Source organism: Callospermophilus lateralis, chromosome 2, assembly GCF_048772815.1.
Source record: "Callospermophilus lateralis isolate mCalLat2 chromosome 2, mCalLat2.hap1, whole genome shotgun sequence".
NCBI lineage: Eukaryota > Metazoa > Chordata > Mammalia > Rodentia > Sciuridae > Callospermophilus > Callospermophilus lateralis.
Genome location: NC_135306.1, coordinates 195,446,569 through 195,473,031, shown reverse-complemented (window position 1 = coordinate 195,473,031; position 26,463 = coordinate 195,446,569). Strand labels below are relative to the sequence as shown.

The following is a 26,463-nucleotide window of genomic DNA, read 5'->3' as shown; positions in this document are numbered from 1 at the left end:
ACTATCAAATGGGGAGGAAAATAGGTTATTTGTCTTTTCTTGAGTTCAATGCAGAATATAATTCTGAAAATTTATTTGTATTTTCAAGACTGAAGATGGAGAATCAGGCTTCTGGTTCCCCATGGAGCACTGATCTTTCCCAGAAGAATCTGATTGCAGTGGGACATTTGTCAGTGTCTGGAGAGAGTTTGATTCCCAGAACAAGGAGTAAGGGCTACTGATGCCCTGGTGCAATGCTACTCAGATCCTTAGTATGCACTTCTATTCCCTCCCGATACACTACCTAACCCAGCACACAACACATTATCTGAATTGATTTCATGGTCACTATCCAAAAAGTGAACTATAAAAGTTCAACTTTAAAATTTCTCCTTGTATTTATTTATTTTTATTATGATAATATATTTGTATGCATTTATGAAATGCAATATGAGACTTTTATTTATGTGCTTATTTTGTGAAGATCAACCCAAGCTAATTTTCATCTCCATCATCTTTTATCATTTCTTTATAGAGAGTGCATTTGAAAACATTCTTTTCTAACTATTTGGAGATATACAATATTTAGTTTTAATTATAGTCACTCTTCTGTGCCATAGAGCACTGAAACTTCTTCCTCTTTCAAAGATTAAAGCTCCTCTTTCCCTGAACTCCCCAGCCAATGGTAATTGCTATTCTATTCTTTATTGTGTGTGTGTGTGTGTGTGTGTGTGTGTGTGTGTGTGTGTGGTTAAACTCACGGGCACTCTACCACTGAGCCATATCCCCAGCCTTATTTTGTATTTTATTTAGAGACATGATCTCACTGAGTTGCTTAGCCCCTTATTTTTGCTGAGGCTGGCCTTGAACTTGTTATTCTCCTGCCTCAGCCTCCCAAGTTGCTGAGATTACAGGCATGCACCACCACATCCCACTGCTATTCTTTTCTTAACTGGCATAAAATCAACTGCTTAATATTTTACACATGAATGAGATTATGAAGATCTTGTTTCACTGTGCCTCCCATATTTCACTTAACAAAAGTCCTGCAGGTCTATCTCTGTTGCAAATGACAGTGTTACATGAATTACAATTAAGCCCTATAATGTTATACCTTATTATTAAAATATTGAAATGGCGAAGTTTTATTAAAACAGATGAATGGATCCAGAAATGTGGTATGTATACACAATAAAGTTCTACTCAGCCATAAAGAAAGTGAAATAATATAATTTGCTGATAAAGGGATAGAACTGGAGAATTATGGTCAGTTGAATAATTCAGACTGAGAGATGAAAGCTCAAGTGGATACTTTCCTATGTTGAAGCTAGAGACAAAAAGAGATTTAAAACTGGGGAATTCATGAAAACAGAAGGAGAACAGCAGAGCAGAGAATGTTTAGGGAGGAGGATTGGAGGCAGGTAGGTACTTGGGAACTAAATCAACAAAACTATGCTGTTTGCATATGTAATTATATTACAATGAATCCCATTTTTATCTGTAAATACAAGGCAACAATTAAAAAATAAACTGGATTATTATGTTTCTGAAAATGCACTAAAAGTAATAAAAAATAAATGATCAAATAAAGTGAAATATCATATTTTTAATAGGTAAGACATTATGCTTGAAAAATTTTTGTGGCAGCTTTTCCAGATTTGAAAAAGCGAGTGACTGTAAACTTTGCATCCCAAGGCCCTGTAAAACCCACTGGGTAGAGATATAGCAAACATCTATTGGATATGTCAACTGGATAATTTAATGCAGATCTGATCTGGACATGGCAGGTGTTGGCTTGGTTTGTTTATTGATATAGAACATGAAATATTCAAAACATTCTTTATTACATTTAAAATGTGTCTGCTTATAAGATTATTATTATTTATTTCATGTATGTGGTACTGAGGCTTGAAACCAGAATCTGCACAAGCTGGGAAAATTCTCTAACACTGAGCTATGTCCCCAGCCATTTTAAAATATTATTTTGAAATGAGGCCCTACTAATTTGCCCAGACTGGCCTAGAAATTCTGATCCTCTTGCTGCAATCTCCTAAGTATTTGGGATTTCAGGTCTATAGCATTGTGCCCAGGTCACAGGATTATTTGTTTCCTTGTCTAATACTGTACATGGAACAAATATTTTTCATATAGATAAAGCATTTAATATAATATCACAATAACAAATAACTCTATTAAACTCACATAAAAGTATACCCAGGTTTTTTTCTCCCTTAATAATATGGAAATTTTTTGCTTTGTATTGATGAATATTTGGAATTTTATCTGGACACATATAGTAACCAGAAGGAAAAGGCAGAGCAAGTTATTCAAATAAAAGTAGTGATTAACACCAGCGTTTTCATATTTTAAGTAATGATATTAATTAGGGTGATGCATTTTTAAAAATTTATTTTGAAGAAGATTATATAGATAGTTAGCTTGGAACACTTAAATCAAGATAAATGAAATTTTTGTTGAGAAGAATTCAGAGTTTATGTTCATGCTTAGAACAAAAAGTTTCTGTAAAATTGAGAATATGTGATAAGTTTCAAGACAGAATAACAGCTTGAAGTACATGTTTAGCAGGAAGACATCAACCCAGTCTCTTATAACTTAATGTAAGAGATTTTCTAAGGTCCAGAGCCTCTGATGGGGTCTATCATAGCTTATCACACTACCATGAAGAGCTACTTTAGAAATATTTCAAGACACACAGCATCTTTTTTTTTTCAAATTTCTATTCATACCAAGGAAATTGTTCACACTGCACAATGCACATAGACACATAGCTGCAGATACACAAATGTGTCATATTAGCTCAATAAAATATCTGTTAGAACTCTGACTTAACTCCTGTTTAATGTACATACTGCCTTTTCTTTAAACAAGTTCACATAATACATATTCTACAAAAAAAAAAAAACTCAAGTTCTTCAGTGCATTAAAACAATCATTTCTCTGAAATTCCCTGTGATAGTTAGACATTTTCTGACTCGTGAATTGGCCACTTATTGAATAAGATAATTGAGAACTTAGTTTTTGTCAGATATCTTTCAAGAAATAGATACAGTAGTGATATTTATTAAGCTACAAATATTATTCATATGATATGTATGATTTTCTTTAATCTTCATAATATGATTATAAGTAATCCTATATTATTCCAATTTTGTAGGTAAAACAAGGAAAATGAGAAATATTACTAATGTTTTCCAGCAAGAAAAAGAACTAACTTTATTCTCTTGAAAGCAAAATCAATTTATATTATATTATACAATATTAACTATATTAATTTAATGTTACCTTTAAAACCAAAGGTAAAGAACACAATTTATACTTCAGGAACAAATCCCAGGATGATATGATGCTCAAAAAGAAGAGACTTTACTACCCAATACTTTGCTGACCGTGTCCTTGACATCCTTATTTCTCAGACTGTAGATCAGGGGGTTCAACATGGGGATCACCACTGTGTAAAACACAGAGGCCACTTTGACCGTGTGCCTGGAGTTCTTGGAGTTGGGCACACAGTAGAGGAACAGGATGGTGCCGTGGAAGATGGAGATGGTGGTCAGGTGAGAGGCACAGGTGGAGAAGGCCTTGCGACGCCCACTGGCTGATCGCATCCTGAGGATTGTGACAACTATGAACAAGTAAGACGTGAGGATGATGAGCAGTGTGCTGACTTCATTAAATGTGGCAAAAATGAAGAGCAGCAAATAGTTGGTGTGGGGATCTGAGCATGAGAGGGAGAGCAGGGAGGAGAACTCACAGAAGAAGTGGTCAATGGTGTTGGAGCCATGGAAAGACAGCTGCAGAGCAGAGCACGTTAGTATCAGGGAACAGGCCACCCCCCATGCATGGGATCCCGCCACCAGCACAGCACAGAGTTTCTGGGACATGGCCACTGTGTAGAGCAGAGGGTTGCAGATGGCCACAAAGCGGTCATAGGCCATCACTGCTAGCAGAAAGGAATCAGTTACCACAAAGGTACAAAAGAAAAAAAATTGAACCACACATCCTGAAAAGGAGATGCTTCTGTCTTTTGCAACAAGGTTCACCAGCATATTTGGAGCAACAGTGGAGGAATAGCAGAAATCTACAAAAGAGAGATGACTGAGGAAAAAGTACATGGGGGTGTGAAGTTTGGGATTAATTTTGATTATGGCAATCATCCCAATGTTCCCTACCACCGTGACGCTGTAGATAGCCAGGAAAACCAAGAAGAGTGGGACCTGCAGTTCTGGATAATCTGAGAAGCCCAAGAGAGTAAAGGTGGCCCGACTCTTATTTCTGTCTGTCAGAACCATGTTTCTGTTGTTTGGAATCTGAGTTAATCCTGAAAACAAAAATATTAAGTTTGTGAGGACAGACACAGTGTGGTTCACTGCCCATTTGAAGTTTATAAATTAACACTTCCACAATCTGCGCATTTATTTATATGTGGTAGAAAAAATATCTATAATTTAAAAATACAAACCACTTTTTAACATTAGAAACATACAATTATTGAATTAAATTATGAATTTCAAAATATAACTTTTAATACGAATGTGAAAAATTTAGATCAATATATTAATGACTATTTTAACAGGTCTTCACATAAATCATTCAACTGTCATTGAAAATTATAAATTCATTCAAGTTAAGTCTATTATCAAGTGATAGCTGATGATCTCAGTCCTTTAACCATAAAAAAACAGAATTTTCCAAATAAATTAATTTTTGTAAATGTTCATTGACAGCCTTACATGCTAATTCTTAACCTTGTTCATTTGTTTTTAATTCCACACATCACTTAATTCTTCCTCTCTGACCCAATAGCTGTGAAATCAACATAAATCTGAATCCATTTTTTAGTAGGTGTGCTCTTTGACTTAAGGAGTTCTATTACCAATCTTTGCTCAATGCCTGAAGAAAAGAAAATAACTAGAACAATTTATGGAAGTATTTTAGTTTATGTTCTTATTCTAGAGCCAAAGAAACCTTGAGTTGCCCAGTGACATCCAGACTAAGAACCCTCTACACATCTATGACTGAAGCCCAGATCCTCAGGCTTCTAGTGATGTATCCATTTCTCCACTATAGGTCTCTGTCCTGATTCTTGATTTTGATATTAGCATGTATCTTGTATTAATAATCACATTTTCAATTAGTGAGAAAACTGGAGATTTCAAGTCTCTGGTAAATAATTCTGTAGCAGGCTATCCTATATGCCCCAGAAATAAACTGAAAAGAAGTATCAAGATGATACACATTAGAAGGGGAAATAGATACTTTTCTCAGCCAGGAATAACTATCATAAAACTCTGACATAGAAACATCCCTTTCCTCGAGATCATATTCTCTGTCTCTATTTTTCTCTCTTTAAGATACCCATTATTTTAATTCTGTGCCTATGTTACCTGTGAAAGAGATCAAGTAACAACTTTAAGTATTACTGCACTGTGAAGACATTTTGGGAAGCCTGGGATGGATAATAATAAAAAAAAAACATAATTTTGTTATTGCTGGCCAAATCCTTTCATATGTATCCATGCCAGCTATCTTATTCTATTATTTCTAGAAAACTTATCTTTAGTCACACAATCTAAGAAATAGTTTTCATATAACCCAACAATAAAGATGTATGATCATATGCAAGACTGAGACATCCAATGAGCAGATCTGTTCCTGTGCTTATGAAATTATTTATTAAAGACAACTTAAAAAAAGCACCTACAAGCCAGACATTATAATTACCACATATTTCTATCACATTTTATTTATCTAAAGAATTTTAAATTTTATATAAAATCATTCTTATATTTAATGCAATGACTCTATTATCACAAATGATCTTATTAAATCCCTGGTAAAAATGTTTATATTAAATTTTAGTCCAGGAAATAATGATAGCTGACATCTTCTTCCCACTATTTTTTTTACAAATTTTTGTTGTTACTTTTGCTATCAGTGGTTACATTCTTGTGACCTTAATCAAATGTGTTTTTTTTATTTTTAAAATAGTCTATTCAATGTCTATTTCATTTTACTTAAACATTCTGCCTTGAGAACTCCTTCAAAAATTTGCAAAATTGAGAGTGCATAATACCAAATCTTTGAAGCAAGAGTACACTCACTGTTCCTGGATCACTTACATCTATATCTCAAGAAATTTCTGGTTTTAAGAGGGTCAGTATCCCATATTGAAATTTAAGTCTATCTATCTTTTGAATTTGAAAACAAACCTGCTGATGGCGAAGGCAGGAGCTCTCCTAGTTAGGCAATGAGATTATTCTTATATTTATCATTAGTCTTGGAGATAAGAACCCTAGAGACTATCGATTGCTTCATTCTCTTGAGGTGAGATAAACAATTAAAATTAATCACCTCAACTTGAGGTAATTTTACCATCTGAGAAAATTTAGAGAAAATATAAAGCAGCATCAGGAGCATTCATATATAATTTATATCAAATTCACTTTTCCCATACCTTGATCACTGTCATATGCCCCATAAATTTCATAAATTTTATGCTCCACATGTATTTCATAAATTTTATTTATAAATACATATATATATATATGTATATATATATATATACATATATATATGAATCATCATTATCAAATTGATTTGCTAATATTTCCCAGGCATATTGCTTTTCTACCATATTAAAGAATTTGTTCATATTGGAAAAATGTGACTATCCAGCTGTTCAGGTTGTAATCAGAAAGATTTACAAAGGTCAACATTCAAATGGTTAAATGATCAAGTCACTGTTAAGTCTTGGCCCTATTTACTATTCCTTTCTTAGTTTACATGTCGGCCAGGTGGGGAGGTGTCCTGAGAAGGTCGTGTGTAAAACAACATAAAACTTTTCAAAGGTGGAATGATTACATATTGAGAGGTGTGAAATAGATGTTGGATTAATCCACCGATATCAATCATCTGGGCAGTAAGTGTAGACAGGATGTCTAGAGGAAGGTGTTCAGTGGGATGTTCCCTGGGGGTTTATATTTTTTTAATGAATAGAATTCTCTGCTTCCTTGGTGTCTTCTCCTGTGCTCCTTCCCTCATCACGACCTACCACCATTCCGTTCTGCCTTACCTCCAGCCCTCAACTGCAGAGTGGGCCAACCATGGACCTAACCTCTGAAACCACGAACCTAATAAACTTTTCCTACTCTAAGTTGTCCTTGTCAGATCACAGTGATTAAAAGCTAACTAATACACCAGCTGTGCATGCAGATACTCTGACTTCCTCATTGTTTCTTAAAAGAAGAGCACACTTCTTCATTATTGGCTTTTACATTCCCTCCGACTGTAATTCTTTCCTTTAAATTTACACTAAGATGTCTTTTTAGTGAAATCTTATATGCACACGACTATGCTGAAGGATTACCCTGCTCCCCAATATTACCATTTAAAGTGCTTAGCAGAGAAAAATGTATTTCTTAAATTCTTTTGTACTGCATTGTAATATATAGTTTGTTTCCCTTTGCTAAAATAATTTTTTTGGGAAAGTGAGAAATTCACTTTGAGTTCACTGATATGTTATAAGTTGCTAAACTAATAGCTAGCAACAATTGTATGATGAACAATGATTGAATAATAAATATGGCCTTCCATGCAACTGGAATGGAGCCAAACCTACCAGAACTATGGGAAATTTAGAGAACAGGGAGAAGAGAGTTCACAAAAAGAAATTCTGAATATTTTTACACTAAATGATAAAGTAAATATATACAATTATAATTTACCTTTGAAATAATATTTTAAAATGGGGAGTCAAAAAAGTCTTCCGTACCTATATTTATATCTCTATTCAAGTTCATTACAATAGAAACATTGTATCTTCAAAATAACATGTGAGATTTATGGTTTTTATTAAAGTTGAATCTGCAGTATAAAACAGGCATGTTTACTGAACTTAAGTTTCATGTGTAGAATTGAACCATCTTAAGTTTAGGAACCATGTGGTCAGAATGGAGCCATTTTTAAACTCCCCTAACAAGTATCCAATCACAACTGTAGCCCTTTTTCTTGCCTGCCCCAAGTTTAAGTTAGGTAATCTATCCTGGAACTCTTCCTGTGTTGAAACAGGAGTGATGGATAGTACCTTTTCAGGGTTAATATCCATGTGGCTAAGTGGTTAAGTGTCTCTGGGTTAAATACCTGGTATCAAAAAATAAAAAATAAAATAAAAAAGAAAGAAAATGAAAAACAGAAAAGGACTGAATCAATGAAAAAGTTTATGAAAAAGTGTAATCATTCATAATAATAAACCTTTGATTAAACACTCATGTCAAGTGACTGGGTTGTAGGTTGGGGGTGAGTATGTGCAAGGACAGGATTTCATACTCCACACGAAAACCAAAACAAATGAACAAAAATTATTCATGTCAAAATTGAACATAACAATAATAAAAATATATTCTCAATAATACTCAAAACTCAAACCATTATTTAAATTCTTCCATTTGTCAAAAATATGTATTTTTCCATTGAGGTTAAATCAAGTCAAATTTGATTGTTACCATTATGTTCCCTTTATCATATCACCAATATGTGTGCAAGTGAAAGAATGTGTGTGTGTGTGTGTGTGTGTGTGTGTGTGTTTGGAAGTTTTTGGGGGTTGGAAATTGAATCATTTGTGAAACATTTTGTTTTCTGTATTTAACTGACTGCTTCATTTGATGTCAATTAATTGTTCCTGCCCCAATTCTTTTAAAGGGATATTCAGATGAAATATCATTACTGGTTCAGATTCACTCTTAGTTTCTTTTCAGCAAGAACTCTGGCAGTGGGTTCTCAGCACTTCCAGGTACAGCCCACTGGGAATCATCTGTCAACTGGCTCTTTGGCTTGAAGCAATAATGCTAATCCATGGGTTTAGTTAGTGTCAAGTCGATTACTTCATTTTAAAATTACCCACCAACAACATTTGCCTAATAATTTCAATACCAAGTGAAATTATCAACATGATCGACCACCAACTTAACAGTTCTAGAATTGTGATTTTCTAATTTCATGTTTTTTAACAATTTTCAAAGTAATGAATTGCTATCCTACTAACTTTATTTATTTATTGTATTTTAAATATTGATATTTAAAATTATTTGGTACCCTTAAATCAATTGTGGTCAATATAAGTTTGCATTAAGCATTTCTCACCATGAACCAGTAGAACTCATTTCAAATCATCTTCTATGTCTCTTTGAGATTATCTGAAGAGATTTTATAGCATTCTTACTTTCCAGACAAGTAAATCATCCAAGGTTCATTTTATATATTCTTTTTCTAGACTTAAATTCTGTTATTTATCCAACAAGCTCTATTTCTGGAAAGGACAAGTTTCTTTTTAGAGGAAAGTTGTAGAATAAGGATGTTGAGTGTTACTGGTTTGTAGTTTTATTTTTTTGATCCTTGTTTTTAAGAGAAAAAACAATATTTCAAACTAAACTCCTACTTCAAATTAATATTTTCACTTATAATTATTTATTTGTTATTTATTTTATTATGTTTTAGTCCATATTTTCCTAATTTTATTGGTCTTTGTTTAATATTTTCTCTACTTGTACACTTTTTATTTTACTATATAAACTTTTCTAAAATAGTTTATTTAATATGTTTTAAGCAGTACATCATAGTAATTTGTAGAAATATTTTCTTTTATTCAGATAGAGACTTCCATATGACAATAATTTATAAAGAATTAGTTTATATTGGTATATATATTAGACATATATATGTTCATCATATATATTCGAAAACCTTCATATTGAATTTCATCCTGTGTTTTACTGTGATAAATAACACCTGTGAATATGTGTGTGTGTGTGTGTGTGTGTGTGTGTATTTTTTTTTTTTTTTTTTTTTGCCACTTCATCTTTGGGATAGATTCCTAGAACTGTAACTGCTTAAGATAAGGCTAAGTGCATATGAAATGTAGCTCATACTTCAAGGTTCTGTAGCTTGTAACCTTCTGCCCAGATGTATAAAATAGTCTGTTTCCCTACCACTGAACTCATATAATTTCTGCTATTCCGATGGGTGGGATGTGATAATGTTTACATTTGTGTTTCTATTGTTATGAGTCTGGTATAACAACTCTCCTGATGTTTAATAACTATTTCTATTTTGTATAAAGACTCTTATTATCCTTTTTCTGTTTTTCTATAGGAGTGCCCATTTTCCACAGTTGTTCCTCATATAAATAAAGAATGTCTCTGTTTTTCATTTGTCATTTTATTTTCTGCTGGTTTATAGAGAATGTTTTATAATCACACAATCTAAAATGTATTTATTTGTATATTTATTTTTTGATACTAGGGCTTGAACCTAGAAGTGTTTTACCACCAGACCCTTTTAAAAAAATTGTATTTTGAGACAAGTGTTCACTAAGTTGCTTAGGGTTGTGCTAAATTGTTGACGTTGGTCTCAAACTTGTTATTCTCCTGTCTCAGCCTCCCAAGATGCTGGGAACACAAGCCTGCACTACCATATTCAGCTCCACTCAAGGACTGAGAACAAGTGAATCACAGCACACTCTAATGCTAACAGGCAACAGCCAGAAATCAGCTCTGCACAGAGCTCTGGCACATTCTGACCATGTACAGCAGAGGGTTGCAGATGGTCACCAAAAGGTCATAGACCGTCATGGCCAGGAGGAGGCCCTCTGTAATCACACAAGTACAAAACAAGTAGAATTGTACCATGAATGCTGGAAAGTAGGTGGCTTTGTCCTTGTTTAAGATGTTGGCCAGCATTTTGGGTACTGTGATTGAGGAGCAGCAGAAGTCCACAAAGGACACATGACTGAGGAAGAAGTACATGGGAGTGTGCAGTTGAGAGCTGACCTGGATCAAGGTAACCATGCCTAGGTTGACCAAAACCATGACTCCATAGGTGAGAAGGAACACCAGGAAGAGAAGGACTCTCAGCTCAGGGACATCAGACAATTCCAGGAGCATGAACTGGTGACATAGGCTTCTTTGTGCTTATTTACCCATAAGTGTTTATGTTTTATTGATGCATTTTAGATGGGAAAGTACTTACTATACTCCATATAATTTTTGTGTTAAACAATTAACTTACTGTTTTAGTTTAATTGAGAGTCTAATGTTGGCTATGGTTCAGGTAATTAGTACTCCTGAGAACAGCCTTTCTATGTTTATGAGTTTTCCATCTTCAAAAGATCTATTTGCTGACTAATTTACTTCTCTGAATCTATCTCAACAACTCATCAAAGATGTCCACAGGATGTGATTCAGAAAAAATAACCAAGGAACATTGCAGCATTATTTATGATATGAAAATTTTAGTAATGAAGTATGAGACGGAATATATATATCAGAGAAAATGTTAATGACATGAGAATTGACCATGAAAAAAATGAGACTTAGTGAACAATAAAACTGAGAGATTTATCCTGTATTATATATATGTAATAATATGGTTTTTTTTCTCTAAATAACCAGGAAAAAATGAGTAGTCTTTCTCTGAGCTCAAAGTAATACATAATTTTGAAAATGTTCTTCTGTTTTTAAGTCTTTCAAAAAATGAATAAATAAATCAGGTGATTGTTTGCTCATGAAGCACTGCTTCTATACCAGGAATGAATGTGACCACTATGTGATATTTGTAACACTTTTTTGTCACTATGGGTGGTGGGGTGTGCTTCTGCCATCTACTAAGGATGATGCTAAACACCATACAATGCACATGGCTGACCCTCTCTATCACCCCACACATCCAACACAGCCAAATACCACCATATTGATACAGTCAGTTGTTCCACACAGTTGAGGAACCTGCTTTCAAGGGAGATTTTAACGTGCTTTGTGCAGAGCTGAAATAATTCTTCCCTTTTCTACTTCAGAGATGGTTCACATGTCTGTGGCCCTTCATGGAAATTTTCGTGGGCATCTCATTGCCACCCTCAGCAATGTGGTGACTGTCAGGAGACTCCCCATGCAGGCTTGACCAGGTTGCACAGATGGAGTTGTGAGAAAGATAAAAAGGAAGGAAGGAAAAAGGCATTTATTCCCACGTTGATGTTCATTTTCTTCTCACACTAGCAATTTCTTATGAGATATGAAGTTTTGCACATTAAATTGTCCCCCTTTCAATTGAGAATGTCATTTACTACAGAAGGAGAAGTATATTTTCTTAAAGAGGTGCTTAATGTGATACTGCCAGTTACCAGTGATGAGTTCTGCTTCCTCACATGTTGAAGTATAATATTAGAGAAGCACACCAAGGCAAGCATGTAAAGCAGGGCTTATTTAAAAAGGGGTAACATAGGCTTCTCCTGGGAGGGAGAAGGGGGCTATAGCTGGTATCCTGGTATCCCAAGAAGCAAGGCATTCTGCCTTTTTTTTTATATGTCCTAGGCTTTGTTTGTTCTCCTGTTCTCTTCTCCTTACCTCTCTCCTTCTAGCGAACCTGACTGGGCCCAGGAGATGCTTGGTGGGAAGGCCAAAAGGTGAGAAGCAGATGGGCCAGAGGGGCTAAAGTGGTATTATCTGGGCAGGAAGGGGGTATAATTAACAACTCCCTATAGGGAAGGAGAATTCCTGGGACAGGTTATTTTAGCAACAGGTTGGAGCAGGGGCAGGCTATCTTAATAAGGGTGGAGGAAGGGCTCTGACGGCATTAGCATTTCAATTCCTCTCCAACTTCCCAGACTCACTAAAATTGGTCTCCATGATCTGATCTGACTCGATTTACGTATGTATACTGACTATCTATCTAATTCTGGCTCCATTCCCCTTCTAATTTTAGGAACCTCTTGCTGCTGTAAGGACAAGGGGAGACAACCTCTCTGGCTGCTTAGAGCTGAGAGGGGGCTACATGAGGTGGGGCAAGCAGCTTTGGATGTCCCTTTTAGAAGTTGGGACAGATCAGTAAAAGACTGGTTGGGAAAGAACAGGTTGTAAAGTCATCTGGGAATGGGTGTTTCTGTGAGAAAGAGACAAAATACTTTTATTGAAATGAGAACAATACAAAAACTAATGTTGCAGCAACTGGAACATGTTAATAAATATCATGAGGATGACAGAAACCCATAATCTCTCACCAGGATGTATAAGAGAAGTTGTCCCCATATAACAAGGCCAGAGAGGACAAGGCCTTTATTGGGAATGTAAATCTTGAACACTGTCATAGTTATCAGGGAGTGATGTAAGCACAGCATTAAAATTTTATTGTCACAGATGCCCATCCCCATAAGATATAGTTAATCTAATAATCATCCAAATTTGTAAACTATCTTTTTATTGCCATGACCCCTGTGTTTTGTAAAGATCCTTTATTTTGGTACTTAGGGCTAGATAATCATACTAGGAAATATTAAGCTTATCTGTGTAGGAGGTTAGGAAGATCTATGGGCCTTAAACTGACTAAAAACTTCTGGCTCTGCCAGTTTTTCTTGATAGTTATCAAAGATTCCTGCCTAATAATCTCTCTTTTGTGGCCTCCAGTCTTACTTATTCTTGGCGGCTTGGCAGTTCTCAAAGGATTCTCTAAGAGAGGGATAATAGATTTTTTTTTAATCTATAATACTATTTTCCTCCTTTACACATCATTCTTCTTTCATATATGATTACAATAGATGTCAAACAGGAAAATAAATCAAGTTTTCAGCTCCCAGAATATGTTATTCATATCTATATCCCTCCAAAATAATAAGCATATATTCTAACCCTGAAAATGTTATGATGGAAAATATCATGGAATTTATGTTTGTGGATATTTCTCTGGGATCTGTGTTTCCTAAGCTTCTTAAAACAATCACTGACCTCTGCGGGACATCAAAAAAATATAAAGAAAGCTCTTGGAATTCAAACAATTATTTCCACTATGGGATATATTTGGAAAAATAAATGATGTAGTACACTTTACAATTCTATTATTTTAAATAGGTTATTATGAGCTAAAACAATTCATTCAGAGTTTATTATAAATTTGAAACACTGCCTGCCACATACAACCATTGCATTTTTGAGCTCTAACATTTCCAATGTGAACTGAATAGAATGCATCTATTTTTTTCAGTATTTTTTAAAATCTTATTTGTTCTTTAGAATTAAACATGACAGTAGAATGTACTTTAGCATATTTTTCTACATTGATCCTAATTATTCTAATTAGTATTCTACTCTTGTATTCTTGTCCATAATATGTGTTATGATTATCATGTATTCAAATATAAAACTGGGAAACTTATGTCTGGTTAATTCTACTGTCCTTCCTTTTCCCCTCCCTTCTCTCTTCCCTTGGTTTCCCTTTGTCTAATTTAATGAACTTCTCTTCTTCTCCTCCACCCCCTTGTTGTGATTGAACTTTTGACATTTGGATTTTTTGAGTTTGGCTTATTTCACATACCATAATATTCTCCAGTTCCATCTACTTACTGGAAAATGCCATAATTCTTAAGGCTGAGTAATATTCCACACACACAGAATGGAATATATATATGTGCACATATACATGTATATATATACACACAGAATGGAATATCATATATATATATATATATATATATATATATATATATATATACATGATATATATAAATATCATATTTTCTTTATCCATTGAATGATACCAAGTTGGTTCCATCTCGGCTATTGTGAATTGAGCATCTATAAACACTGATGTGACTGTATCACTGTACTATGCTGATTTAAGTCCTTTGTGTATATACCAAAAAGTGGGATAACTGGATAAAATTGTTTTTCCATTCCAAGTTCTCTAAGACACCAATTAGTAGTTCCACTAGCAATGTATGAGAGTACCTTACTCCCCACATTCTTGCCAACATTTATTCTTAGTTGTGTTCTCTAATTGTCATTCTGACTGAAGTGAGATGGAATCTCAGTGTAGTATTAACTTGCATTTCTCTAATAGCTAGAGATATTGAATATATATATTCAATTAATATTCTTTTCATCTTTTAAGGTCTTCTTCAATATCTTTCTTTAGCATTCTGTAGTTTCATTCTAGAGTCTTTTCATCATTTGGTTAGATTGAACACATATTATAAGTAGTCTGCTTTATACTCAACATCATTTTTCCTATACATTATACATTCTATAGACACATAATTCTCCACAGAAAGAATGGGGACCATGAAGCTCCATTAGTGAGAATAATGACACACAATTACTGAGACATTCCTATGTGCAAGGTACTTTTCTAAATCCAATTATTATCATATTTCTTCTTTATAAAATAAATAATATCAATGATTTTATGTCCCTTACAAATGAAGTGACTGAGGAATAAACAGGCGTAATTTGCTCACTGTCATACAGAGAATCCTTGGTGGAGATGCATCACATGCTACTTTCAGTTTGTACGACCACATGACTGTGGGAAGAGCAGAGTTGCAAGGGCTCAGGGAGGGCAGACTCCCTATGTAATGCCAGAGGACATCATACCGAGATGCCTCCACATCCCTCCATGTCTGTGCCTTTCCTGACTATAGATCTTTAACATGAACTAATTGTTCAAACCACAGTCTGGGTGCCCCTAGATAACACAAACATTTAAAAGTTTCATGGAAATAAGTAGTTACAGATAAGCCATTCCTGAATTCTCAAAAAAATTATTCATAGATAGATAAGATTTTCTGAATTTAAAGAATCTTGGTATTTCCTTTCAAAGCTATGATTCCCAGAATAACTTTTCTCCTATTCTTCAAATTCAAGGACTTTCTCTTATTCATTTACATCTTCCTCTGTGAATTACTCTTGTCAAAAAACAAAACAAAAACAAACAAACAAACAAAATTATTATTTTGAAATGAAGCCCTTTTAAGTTGCCCAGGCTGGCCTTGAACTTGTGATCCTTTTGCTGCAGTCTCATAAGCAGCTGGGACTAAAATAATGTAGCATTGTGCCCAGGTCACAGGATTATATGATTCCTTATCTAATAGTGAACAAGAAATAAACATTTTTAGTATTGATAATGCATTTAAAATAATATCACCATAACAAATAACTCTATTAAACCTACATAAATGTATACCCCAGGTAATTTTTCTCACTTAATTAAATATATAAAAATATATATTTTCATTGTATTAATGAATATTTGGAATTTTATCTGACACATTTAGTAAAGAGAAGAAAAAGGCAGAGCAAGTTATTCAAACTAGTTATTCAAAGTAGTGATTAACACCAAAGTTTTCATATTTTAATTGATGATGTTAATTAGGATGATACATGGTTTTCAAATTTATTTTGAAGAAGATTATATAGATAGTTAGCTAGGAACACTTAAAACAAGATAAATGACATTTTTGTTGAGAAGAATTCAGAGTTTATGTTTGTGCTCAGAACAAAAAGTTTCAGTAAAGTCAAGAATATGTGTGATATCTTCCAAGACAGAATAACAGCTTGAAATACATGTTTAGCAGGAAGCCATCAACCCAGTCTCTTAGCGCTTAATGAAAGAGATATCCTAAGGTCAAGTCTACCACTTTTGATCCTCTGGTGGGGTCTATCATAGATTATCATACTACCATGCAGAGCTACTTTAAAAATATTTCAGGACACACAGCATCTTTCTTTAAAATTTCTATTACTACCAAGGAAAATGTTTACATTGCACAATACACATAGACACATAGCTACACATAAACAAATGTGTCATATTAGCTCAATAAAATAAAATATCGCATTCTTAATTCCTGGATTTCATGTATACACTGTTTTCTTCTGACTAAAACTCCTTTCACACTGAACTGTATATCCAAAATCCTTTCTTTCTCTTTTTCTTGGAAAAGTTTACATAATGCCTATTTCAGAAAAACACCCTTTTAAGTCCTTCAGTGCATTTAAAGACTCCCTTCTCTGAAATTCTGTATGACTGTTAATATTTTCTGACTTTTTTTCTTTACCACTTATTGCATAGGTTTATTAAGAGCTCAGTTTATGTCAAATATCTTATAAAAATAAATAAAGTAGTAATATTTATTAAGCAGAACAGTATCCCAGATGATATGTAAGTTTTTCTTTAATTTTCACATTATGTTTGTAAGTTATCTCATCTCATTCCAATTTTTTAAGTAAAACAAGGAAAATGAGAAAGATTACTAATGTTTTACAGCAAGAAAAAGACACCTAAATTTATTCTCTTGAAAGCAAAATCCATTTCAATTCCACTGCATAGTATTGACTCTATTCATTTTAATCCTATCCTTAAAACCAACCTTCAAGAACACAATTTATATGTCAGGAAAAAATTCCAAGATAATATGATGCTCAAAAAGAAGAGACTTTACTGCACAATATTTTGCTGACTGTGTCCTTCACATCCTTATTTCTCAGACTGTAGATGAGGGGGTTCAACATGGGGATCACCACTGTGTAAAACACAGAGGCCACTTTGATGGTGTACCTGGAGTTCTTGGAGTTGGGCACACAGTAGAGGAACAGGATGGTGCCATGGAAGATGGAGATGGCGGTCAGGTGAGAGGCACAGGTGGAGAAGGCCTTGCGACGCCCACTGGCTGATCGCATCCTGAGGATTGTGACAACTATGAACAAGTAAGACGTGAGGATGATGAGCAGTGTGCCGATTTCATTAAATGTGGCAGAAATAAAGAGCAGCAAAGAGGTGATGTGGGGATCTGAGCATGAGAGGGAGAACAGGGAGGAGAACTCACAGAAGAAGTGGTCAATGGTGTTGGAGCCATGGAAAGACAGCTGCAGAGCAGAGCACGTTAGCATCAGGGAACAGGCTACCCCCCATGCATAGGATCCCGCCACCAGCACAGCACAGAGTTTCTGGGACATGGCCACTGTGTAGAGCAGAGGTTTGCAGATGGCCACAAAGCGGTCATAGGCCATCACTGCTAGTAGAAAAGACTCAGTTATCACAAAGGTACAAAAGAAAAAAATTTGTCCCACACATCCTGAAAAGGAGATGCTTCTGTCTTTTGCAACGAGGTTCACCAGCATATTTGGAGCAACAGTGGAGGAATAGCAGAAATCCACAAAAGAGAGGTGGCTGAGGAAAAAGTACATGGGGGTGTGAAGTTTGGGATTAATTTTGATTATGACAATCATCCCAATGTTCCCTACCACCGTGATGCTGTAGATAGCCAGGAAAACCAAGAAGAGTGGGACCTGCAGTTCTGGATAATCTGAGAAGCCCAAGAGGGTGAAGGTGGCCCCACTATTATTTCTGTCTGTCAGAACCATGTTTCTGTTTGGAATCTAGAGTTAAACCTGAAAACAAATATATTAGGGAGAGTGAGGACAGTAAAAAGGTCAGAAATTTTTAAATAAATTAATTTTTATAAACATTCCTTGATAGATTGACATGCTAATGCTCAACCTTGTGCATTTTTTTTAATTCCACACATCACTCAAATCTTCTTCTCTGACCCAATATCTGTGATATCAATATCAATCTGAATTAAATTTGTAGCAAGTATGCTGTTTGACTTAAGGAGTTATATTACAAATCTTTGCTCAATGCCTGAAAAAAATATAACTAGAACAATTTGTAAACATATTTTAATTCACTTTCTTATTATGGAGTCCAAGAAATCTTGAGTTTTCCAATGAAATACAAACTAAGAACCCTCTACACATCTATGACTGAAGCCTAGGTCCTCAGGCCTCCAGTGATATTTCTACTTCTCAACTACCAGTGTCTGGTCCTGATTCTAGATTTAGATATTAGATTTTTTTTTCATTAATAATCATGTTTACAACAATTAAGCAAACTGAAAATTCTAATTCAATTTTAGGTAATTCTATGATGGGCTATATGACAAAGAAATGTACTAGAAAGCACTATCAAGATGATACATCTTAGAGGGGGAACTAAGTACTTTTCTCAGCCAGAAATTACTAACTATAATATAACTCTGACATAGAAACATTCCTCTCCTGGGAATCATGCACTCAGTCTCTATTTTCTCTCTCTTTCTCTAACTTTAAAATGCACCATATTTTCATTCTGTGCTTATGTTACCTGTATAAGCGTACAATTAACAATTTTAGGTGGTACTATACCCTGAAGATGTTTCATGGCGGGGAGAGGAGAGCAATATAAAAGAAACATATTTCTATTATTAGTGCCAAAAAACCTCTCATATCTAACCATGCCAGCAACCTTCTCCTACTATTTATGAAAAGTCATCTTTAGTCACAGAATCTATGAAATAGTCATTACACAGCCCATCAATAAAGATATCTGATCATATGCTGAGACATTCAATGATAATATCTGTTCCTATCCTTATGAATTTACCTATTAAGACAAACTCAATAGACAGTGCACAAGCCAGACATTCTATTATCTATTTTCTTACTTACCATGTTTTATTTATCTAAAGAATCTTAAATTTTATTTAAAACTATTTTTACATTTAATGCAATGACTGCATTATCACAAATGCTATTATTAAATCCCGGGTTAAAAAAAAAAAAGAAAACTTATATAAACTTCCAGTCCAGGAAAAAATTATAGCTGAAATCTTCATCCCAGTATTTTTTCTCAATTTTGCTTGTTATTTTTGCTATCAGTGGTTACATTCTTCTAACTTTAATCAAATAAGGTTCTTTATTTTTTATAGACATTCTGTTCAATGTCTATTTCATTTTATTTAAATATTCTATCTTGAGAACTCCTTCAAAATTTGCAAAAATGAGACAATACATGACTTTTTTGTTTTTGTGATACTGGTGATGGGCTAGTTAAGATGGTCCTCTAATATGAAACTTTGTAGAAAAAGTGTACTCACTGTTCCTGCTTCTTTCACATCTATTTGTACTCACTGTTCCTGCTTCTTTCACATCTATTTCTCAAGAAAACTCTAGTTTTAAGAGGATCGGTTTCCTACATTGAATTTAAACCAATATGTCTTTTGAATTTGAAAACAAACCTGCTGACAGCTAAGGCAGGAGTTCGCCTCGTTGGGGCAATGCAAATATTCTTATATCTATAGTTAGTTTTGGAGATAAGAACCCTAGAGACAACCAATTCCTTAATTCTCTTGAGGTCATACACAAGCAATTAAAATTAATCACCTCAAGTTGATATAATTTTAATATCTGAGAAAATTTAGAGAAAGATATCTAGCAGCATCAGGAGCATTTTATATAACACATATTAAATTCACCTTTCCCATACCTTCATTACTGTCATATGCCCCATAAATTTCATAAATTTTATGTTCCATAAATTTCATTTATAGAAACATATGTAAGAATCATCAATATAAAATGATTTGCTAGTATTTGCTAGGCCTAATACTTTTCTACCATATTAAATAATTTGGCATATTGGAAAAGAGTGAATATTCAGCTGTTCAGGTTGTAATGCTTCACTGAAAGTTAAAGCAGAAAGATTTACAAAGGTCAACATTCAACTGGATAAATGATCAAGTCCCTGTTAAATCCTGGCCCTATCTGTTGTTTCTTTCCTCTAACTGTTTGTTTCAGATGTGGGGAGACCCTGAAAAAGTCATTTGTGAGACTATGCACAACTTTTCAGAGGTGAAATGATTAGATTATGAGACATGTCATTTAAATGTTGTATTAATCCACTGATATAAATTAACTGGGCAGTAAGTGTAGACAGGTAAAAAGTGGCTAGAGAAAGGTTTTCAGTGGGATGTTCCCTGGGAGTTTACATTTTTCCTTTAGTGTGTAGAGTTCTCTGCTTACTGGGTGCCTTGTCATGAACTCCTTTCCTCCAAACTATCCTACTACCATGTTGATCTGCCCTATCTCTGGCCCTCAGCTTCAGAGTGGGCCAATCATGCACTGATCCTCTGAAACCTTTTCCTCCTGTAATGTGTCCTTGTCAGATCACAGTGAGTACAAGCTAACTATTACACTAGCTGTGCATGCAGTTACTCTGACTTCCTAATTGTTTCTTAAAAGAAGACCATATTCCTTCATTGTTGGCTTTTATACTCCCTCTTACTGGAATTCTTTCCTTTTAATTTCTGCTTATATATCTTTTTATATATATATATAGAGAGAAGACAGAGAGAGAGAGAAAGAGAGAGAGAGAGAAATTTTTAATATTTATTTTTCAGTTTTCAGTGGACAAAACATCTTTATTTTATTTTATGTGGTGCTGAGGATCGAACCTAGCACCCTGAGCATGCCAGTTGAGTGCGTTACCACTTGAGCCACATCCCCAGCCCAATATATATATTTTTAGTGAAGTCTTATATGAACACACTACTATACTGAAGGGATTACCCTATTCCACAATATTACCATTTAAAGTGTTTAACACAGAAAAATGTATTTATTAAATTCTTTTGTACTACATTTTAAATATATAATTTGTTTCCCTTTGCTAAAATAAATTTTCTGAGAAAGTGAGAAATTCATTGTTGAGATCACTGATATATTATAAGCTGCTAGACCAATAACTAGCACAAATATACCATGGATAATTGTTGAATAATAAATATGATCTTTCATGCAACTGTGACAGAGCTAAACCTACCAGAACTGTGGGAAAGTAGAGGACAGAGAGTTCAAAAAAATTCTGAATATTACTACATTAAGTGATTATTTAAAGTAAATGTACACAATTATAATTTACCTATTAAAATAATATTTCAAAGTGTTGGCAGTAAAAATAAAAAAAAGTTCTTCTGTACTGATATTTCTTTATCCAAGCTTATTGCAATAGTCTCATATTGTATCTCTAAAATAATATATGATATTTATGTTTTCCTTTCTATTATAGTTGAACCTGCAATGTAGCACATGCATGTTTATTGTAACTTGTTTCACCTGTAGAATGGATCCTTCTTAAGTTTGGGAACCATGTGGTCAGAATGAAGCCATTTTTACAATTCCCTAATATGTATCCAATCACAACTGTAGCAATGTTTAATGCCTACCCCAGATTTTAAATTAGCTACTCCTGTAGAGTATAACCAGGGACTCTTCTTATCAGGAGCCAGCGACAATGGGTGGTATCTCTTTAGGAATGAATATTATCCTACTGCTGCCTAGATGGACTTACTCTTCAGATTCTCTTTGGGAGTACACCCTTCTGCAGAAGTAAAATTGTGTTTGCCAACCCACTTCCCACCATGTGTTTTGTTTTTTGTGGCACCTCAGTATTTTTAACAAATATACAGCAAGGAGAAATTATTTGCAAATGAAAACTGATATCTCAATTATTCTCCTTCAGAAAATCCTAAAATAGCTTCTTTAGAATATTTTCATGCCCAGTCACTCAGTGTGTTTGCATACCAATTATGTCCAAGGATATGCTTTTGATATAAGAATACAAAATGAAATCTCATTAAAACATTCCTCTCCAAAGATATCTAATCTTTCTCTAGTAATAAGCGATAATAAGTAATAACCATTGAGCACACACTGCTTGAAAAGTATGCATTTCATAATCAGAATTAAACCAATTATTATTCCATGATCATTGTTTTCTGGTACAGGAATCAGGGAAAGAAGATTGAGTTCATAATGATGATATGTAATTTACTCATTTAATTGTTCATTGATTTATTTATACAATAAATATTTATGACAGGCTTATCTTGAGCCAGGTACTGTCTTAAGAATTGGTGAGACAGTGTTTCTTTGCTCATCAAAGTTATATTTAAAATAGGATATAAAAATAGTTAAATATGTGATCATTTCCCTTAGTGCCAAAATAGATGTTAACGTAGTTGTCATTTTAATTAGAATGTCAGGCAAGGTGCCTTTGTGAAGGAGCAGAGTTTGAGTTTGTTGCAGAGAAGAGTAAACTCATTTATTTTCAAATAGAAGGTCTTTTATTTTTGTATCTTAACAACTCTGGGGTATGTGAGCCTTCTGTGCATTTTCTCAATTTCTTTGTAAATACATAACAAGGACAATATAAGATATATCTGTGTTTGTCCTTCAAGGCTATATTTATGCCACTAACTTGGTTTGTCTTTGGACAATGAGGACATATTGAATGACATTAGTAGAGTGCTATTGTGGCACACTTTTGTTAGTCCATTACTGATAAACAATTTCAGATCAGCAGAAATAATCTGTAATAGTAAAACCAGAAACAGTACATAAATATTAGAGTAAATCGTTCAGTTATTTGAAGACTTCCAGGGAAACAACAATGAAATACTTTCCTCAATACTGCAAGCCTCAAAACAAGGAACTCCAGGAACTGTTGATGCATGGATTAATTTTTCCTGTCCTAAATGTATTTCTTAAGCATTCTTGTATGAAGCCTATGTGCAGTGCACCCTGCATGTAGGGACAGCGTCAGGTTGATTACTTTATTTTAAAATTACCCACTCTCTTTTGCCTAATGATTTTAATACCCATTGAAATCATTGCCATCACTATGGTCTTTTGATTTTTTTTTCAGATGAACACTTCTAGAGTTGTGATTTTCTAATTTCTGCTTTTTCAGCCTTGATTTCTTCTGAACTTCCTCTCATGTTAACTATTAAATGACCTTAAAAGGCAATTAATACAGGAAAAATACATTGAATACAGTTCCTTTATTAAACAAAGTTTAGAGGAATGAATTGCTATCCCAGTAACTTTCATAGTAACCAAATGGTTTATTTATTGCTTACATTCTGGATAAACTGGATTAGACAATGTTAGAGATTCCCAGGCATGAAGATTGTGGGACTGCAACATTTTGACTAGTAGTACCAGTGTGCTACCTAGAAATATTCAAGATTCCAAAGTTTGTCTTTTCCAAAAGACAGAATTAATTTTTATGCACTCTTCTGCTAAAAGTCTCAGCAGCACTGTACAGAAAAGGCACTAGATCTGTAGTCAGAAATAGAGTTCAGTTCCTGTTTCAAGTCACATCAGTCATTCAAGGTTAGTATAGCCATGTACCCAACAAATGTAATTGTCCTTATCCTGTGTATCAACAGAAGATGACTTGCATGTTTTAAGTACCAGACTCTCAAGTTCTAAAATCCACAGAACCATGGCATGAAGGTATCAGAAAAGATTTTATTTTTTAATCACAGAGCATATCCACCTTTATCTCCACACATTGACACAATACTTCTGTGACACAACTCAAATGACCTTAAAAGCCAGGCACTCATTGGCATACACATTAACAAATGAGGAAAAAAAAATTCTGTCGTTAGCTACAATCATTCTTGTAGTGGCCGTATCCCCCACACTACATGATCTATCATATTTTGTACTTTTTAAAAATATTTGAGTTTAGAGACTTCAAAGAAGGAGATGTTTCATAGATCAAAATCTTATGAAATTTATCTCAGTATTACACTTCTTTCTTTTCTTCATGAGATTTGAATGTAAATCAAATCCATGCTTCCCAATCATCTATGCAAACCTCATAGAAACACATGCTATAGGCTTAGAAACAGGTTCTGTTCTGTTCTCTTATTCATTAGAATGAAAACGTTTCTTGAGACTGGTTTAGTGAAATGATATTTTTTCCCCTACCAATTTCCAGACAGCCTCTTTGACATCTTTGTTCCTCAGGCTGTAGATCAGGGGGTTCAGCATGGGGTTGACAACTGTGTAAAACACAGAGGCCACTTTGACTGTTTGCCGGGAGTTTTTGGAGTTGGGCACACAGTAGAGGGAAAGGATCGTCCCATGGAAGATGGTGATGGCAGTCAGGTGGGAGGCACAGGTGGAGAAGGCTTTGTGACGCCCACTGGCAGAACGGATTTTTAACACAGTTACAAAAATAAACACATAGGAGGTAAGGATGATCAGTAGTGTGCTGATCTCATTGAAGGTGGCAAAGCCAAAAAGCAGCAGGTGTGGGACACGGATGTCAGAGCTGGAGACAGCAATGAGGGCAGTATATTCACAGAAAAAGTGGTTGATTACATTAAATCCAGAAAAGCTCAGCCGAAGAGCATAGCAAAGCAGGACCAAGGGGCCAAACATACCCCAGATATATGACCCAGCCACCAGTAGGGCACAGAGTCTCTGTGACATGACCACTGTATACAGCAGGGGATTACAGATGGCCACAAAGCGGTCATAGGCCATCACTGCCAATAGGAAGGACTCAGTCACCACAGCTGTGCAGGACAGGAAGTACTGCAGCATGCAGCTGGAGTAGAAGATGCTTTTATCCGCCAAGACCAAGTTCTCCAGCAGCTTGGGGGTGACGATGGAAGAGTAACAAAAGTCAACGAAAGAAAGGTGACTGAGGAAGAAGTACATGGGGGTATGGAATTTGGGGTTGATCTTGATGATCACTATCATCCCAAGGTTTCCCACCACGGTGATAATGTACATGAGCAGAAAGATGAGAAAGAGAGGAATCTGAAGCTCCGGGAAGTCTGTGAAACCTAAGAGGGCAAAAGTTGTTTCCAGACTCAAATTTCCTACAGCCATTGCATAACTTCCTTCCGTGGGAGAGTGTAGCTGAAGACACTTGCTCCTGTCAAACATAAGATTTATGGGGATGAGTGGCAATACTGTCGATAAGCATGAAAGGCACATAACTGATAGGAAATGGATATAAATTCACAAACCAGTGACAAGTTCGTGAAAAAAAATGAATTATTTGCTTCAAAGAATAATATGCATTGCAACTGTATTTTATTTGCACAAACCAATTAAAGTCAGTAAGAGTGAGAGAATATACTTTATATTAAACAAAAATAAAATATTAGGGGGTCATCGATAAAGAGAGGAACAATCCCATTTCAGCACTTTTTTTCTCTCATAAGCTTATTTCTTTAATAGAATATATTACCTTCTGAGTGGTCAAGGAGAACAATGGGAACACACACTTTATTAGGGCTTATGGGTTAGTTTCCATTTTAGCTTAGACACCAAAGAGATAACTTGTAAACAGCCCAATTTGTATTGGGTCCAAGATTTCTCAAAATTAACTAATTTTCATTTTATCAAATCTATTTACCAATTTATGTTTCATATAAAGAGAACATAACATGTTTATTTTCTTTGTGAAATGGATGTCTAGGTAAATAGAGGCCTAATATTTAAATGAGTTTGAAATATTTACATGATTATTCCATGGATCAGAATTCAATTGCATTTATAGCAACTTAGCATAAAAGGAAAAAGTCAAAGAGAATCCCAGTTACAATATTAGGAAAATAATATTTTCACAATTTCATAGGAAACCTGAATAAACTTACCTGCCACAGAGAAACAGGTCACCCCCTCCTGTTTCTCTGTAGGCTGAGTATAATGGGTCACCAAACATCTTATATCTAACTTTACAACCCCAGGGACAGTAACTCTAGAGAATCAACAGCAAATTATTCCTCACAAGCACCTACACAGGCAATTAAGGCAAGTCTCTTATACCATCCTTAATAAGTGGTATTTTCTTGAAATTACACAGAAAAATGGCAGCATGGAGTTAACTATCATACTTTGTTTACATATAATTAAAATGCCCTCTATGATTAAAAATAAATAAATAAAGCTGAAATAATGCCTCATCAAAAATTCAGGGTACCTCTAGATTTTGATGTAAGCATATAGGAGACTCAGG

General features: G+C 34.6%; 3 protein-coding genes across 3 annotated transcripts; all 3 read right to left on the bottom strand.

The window, feature by feature from the left end:
* Positions 1 to 3,347: 3,347 nt before the first annotated feature.
* Positions 3,348 to 9,995, bottom strand: LOC143391725 (olfactory receptor 5D18-like). The gene is made up of 2 exons (XM_076844477.2): positions 9,984 to 9,995; positions 3,348 to 4,307 (listed from the first exon to the last, which is right to left on the bottom strand). The coding sequence occupies exons 1-2, from the start codon at positions 9,993 to 9,995 to the stop codon at positions 3,348 to 3,350; spliced, it is 972 nt and encodes a 323-aa protein (XP_076700592.1).
* Positions 9,996 to 17,237: 7,242 nt separating this feature from the next.
* LOC143391724 (olfactory receptor 5D18) lies at positions 17,238 to 18,179 on the bottom strand. The gene has a single exon (XM_076844476.1). It carries the CDS (start codon positions 18,177 to 18,179, stop codon positions 17,238 to 17,240), a length of 942 nt encoding a protein of 313 aa, XP_076700591.1.
* A 6,210-nt stretch (positions 18,180 to 24,389) lies between these two features.
* Or5d14 (olfactory receptor family 5 subfamily D member 14) lies at positions 24,390 to 25,328 on the bottom strand. Its single transcript, XM_076844475.1, has one exon. It carries the CDS (start codon positions 25,326 to 25,328, stop codon positions 24,390 to 24,392), a length of 939 nt encoding a protein of 312 aa, XP_076700590.1.
* Between the last annotated feature and the right edge of the window lie 1,135 nt (positions 25,329 to 26,463).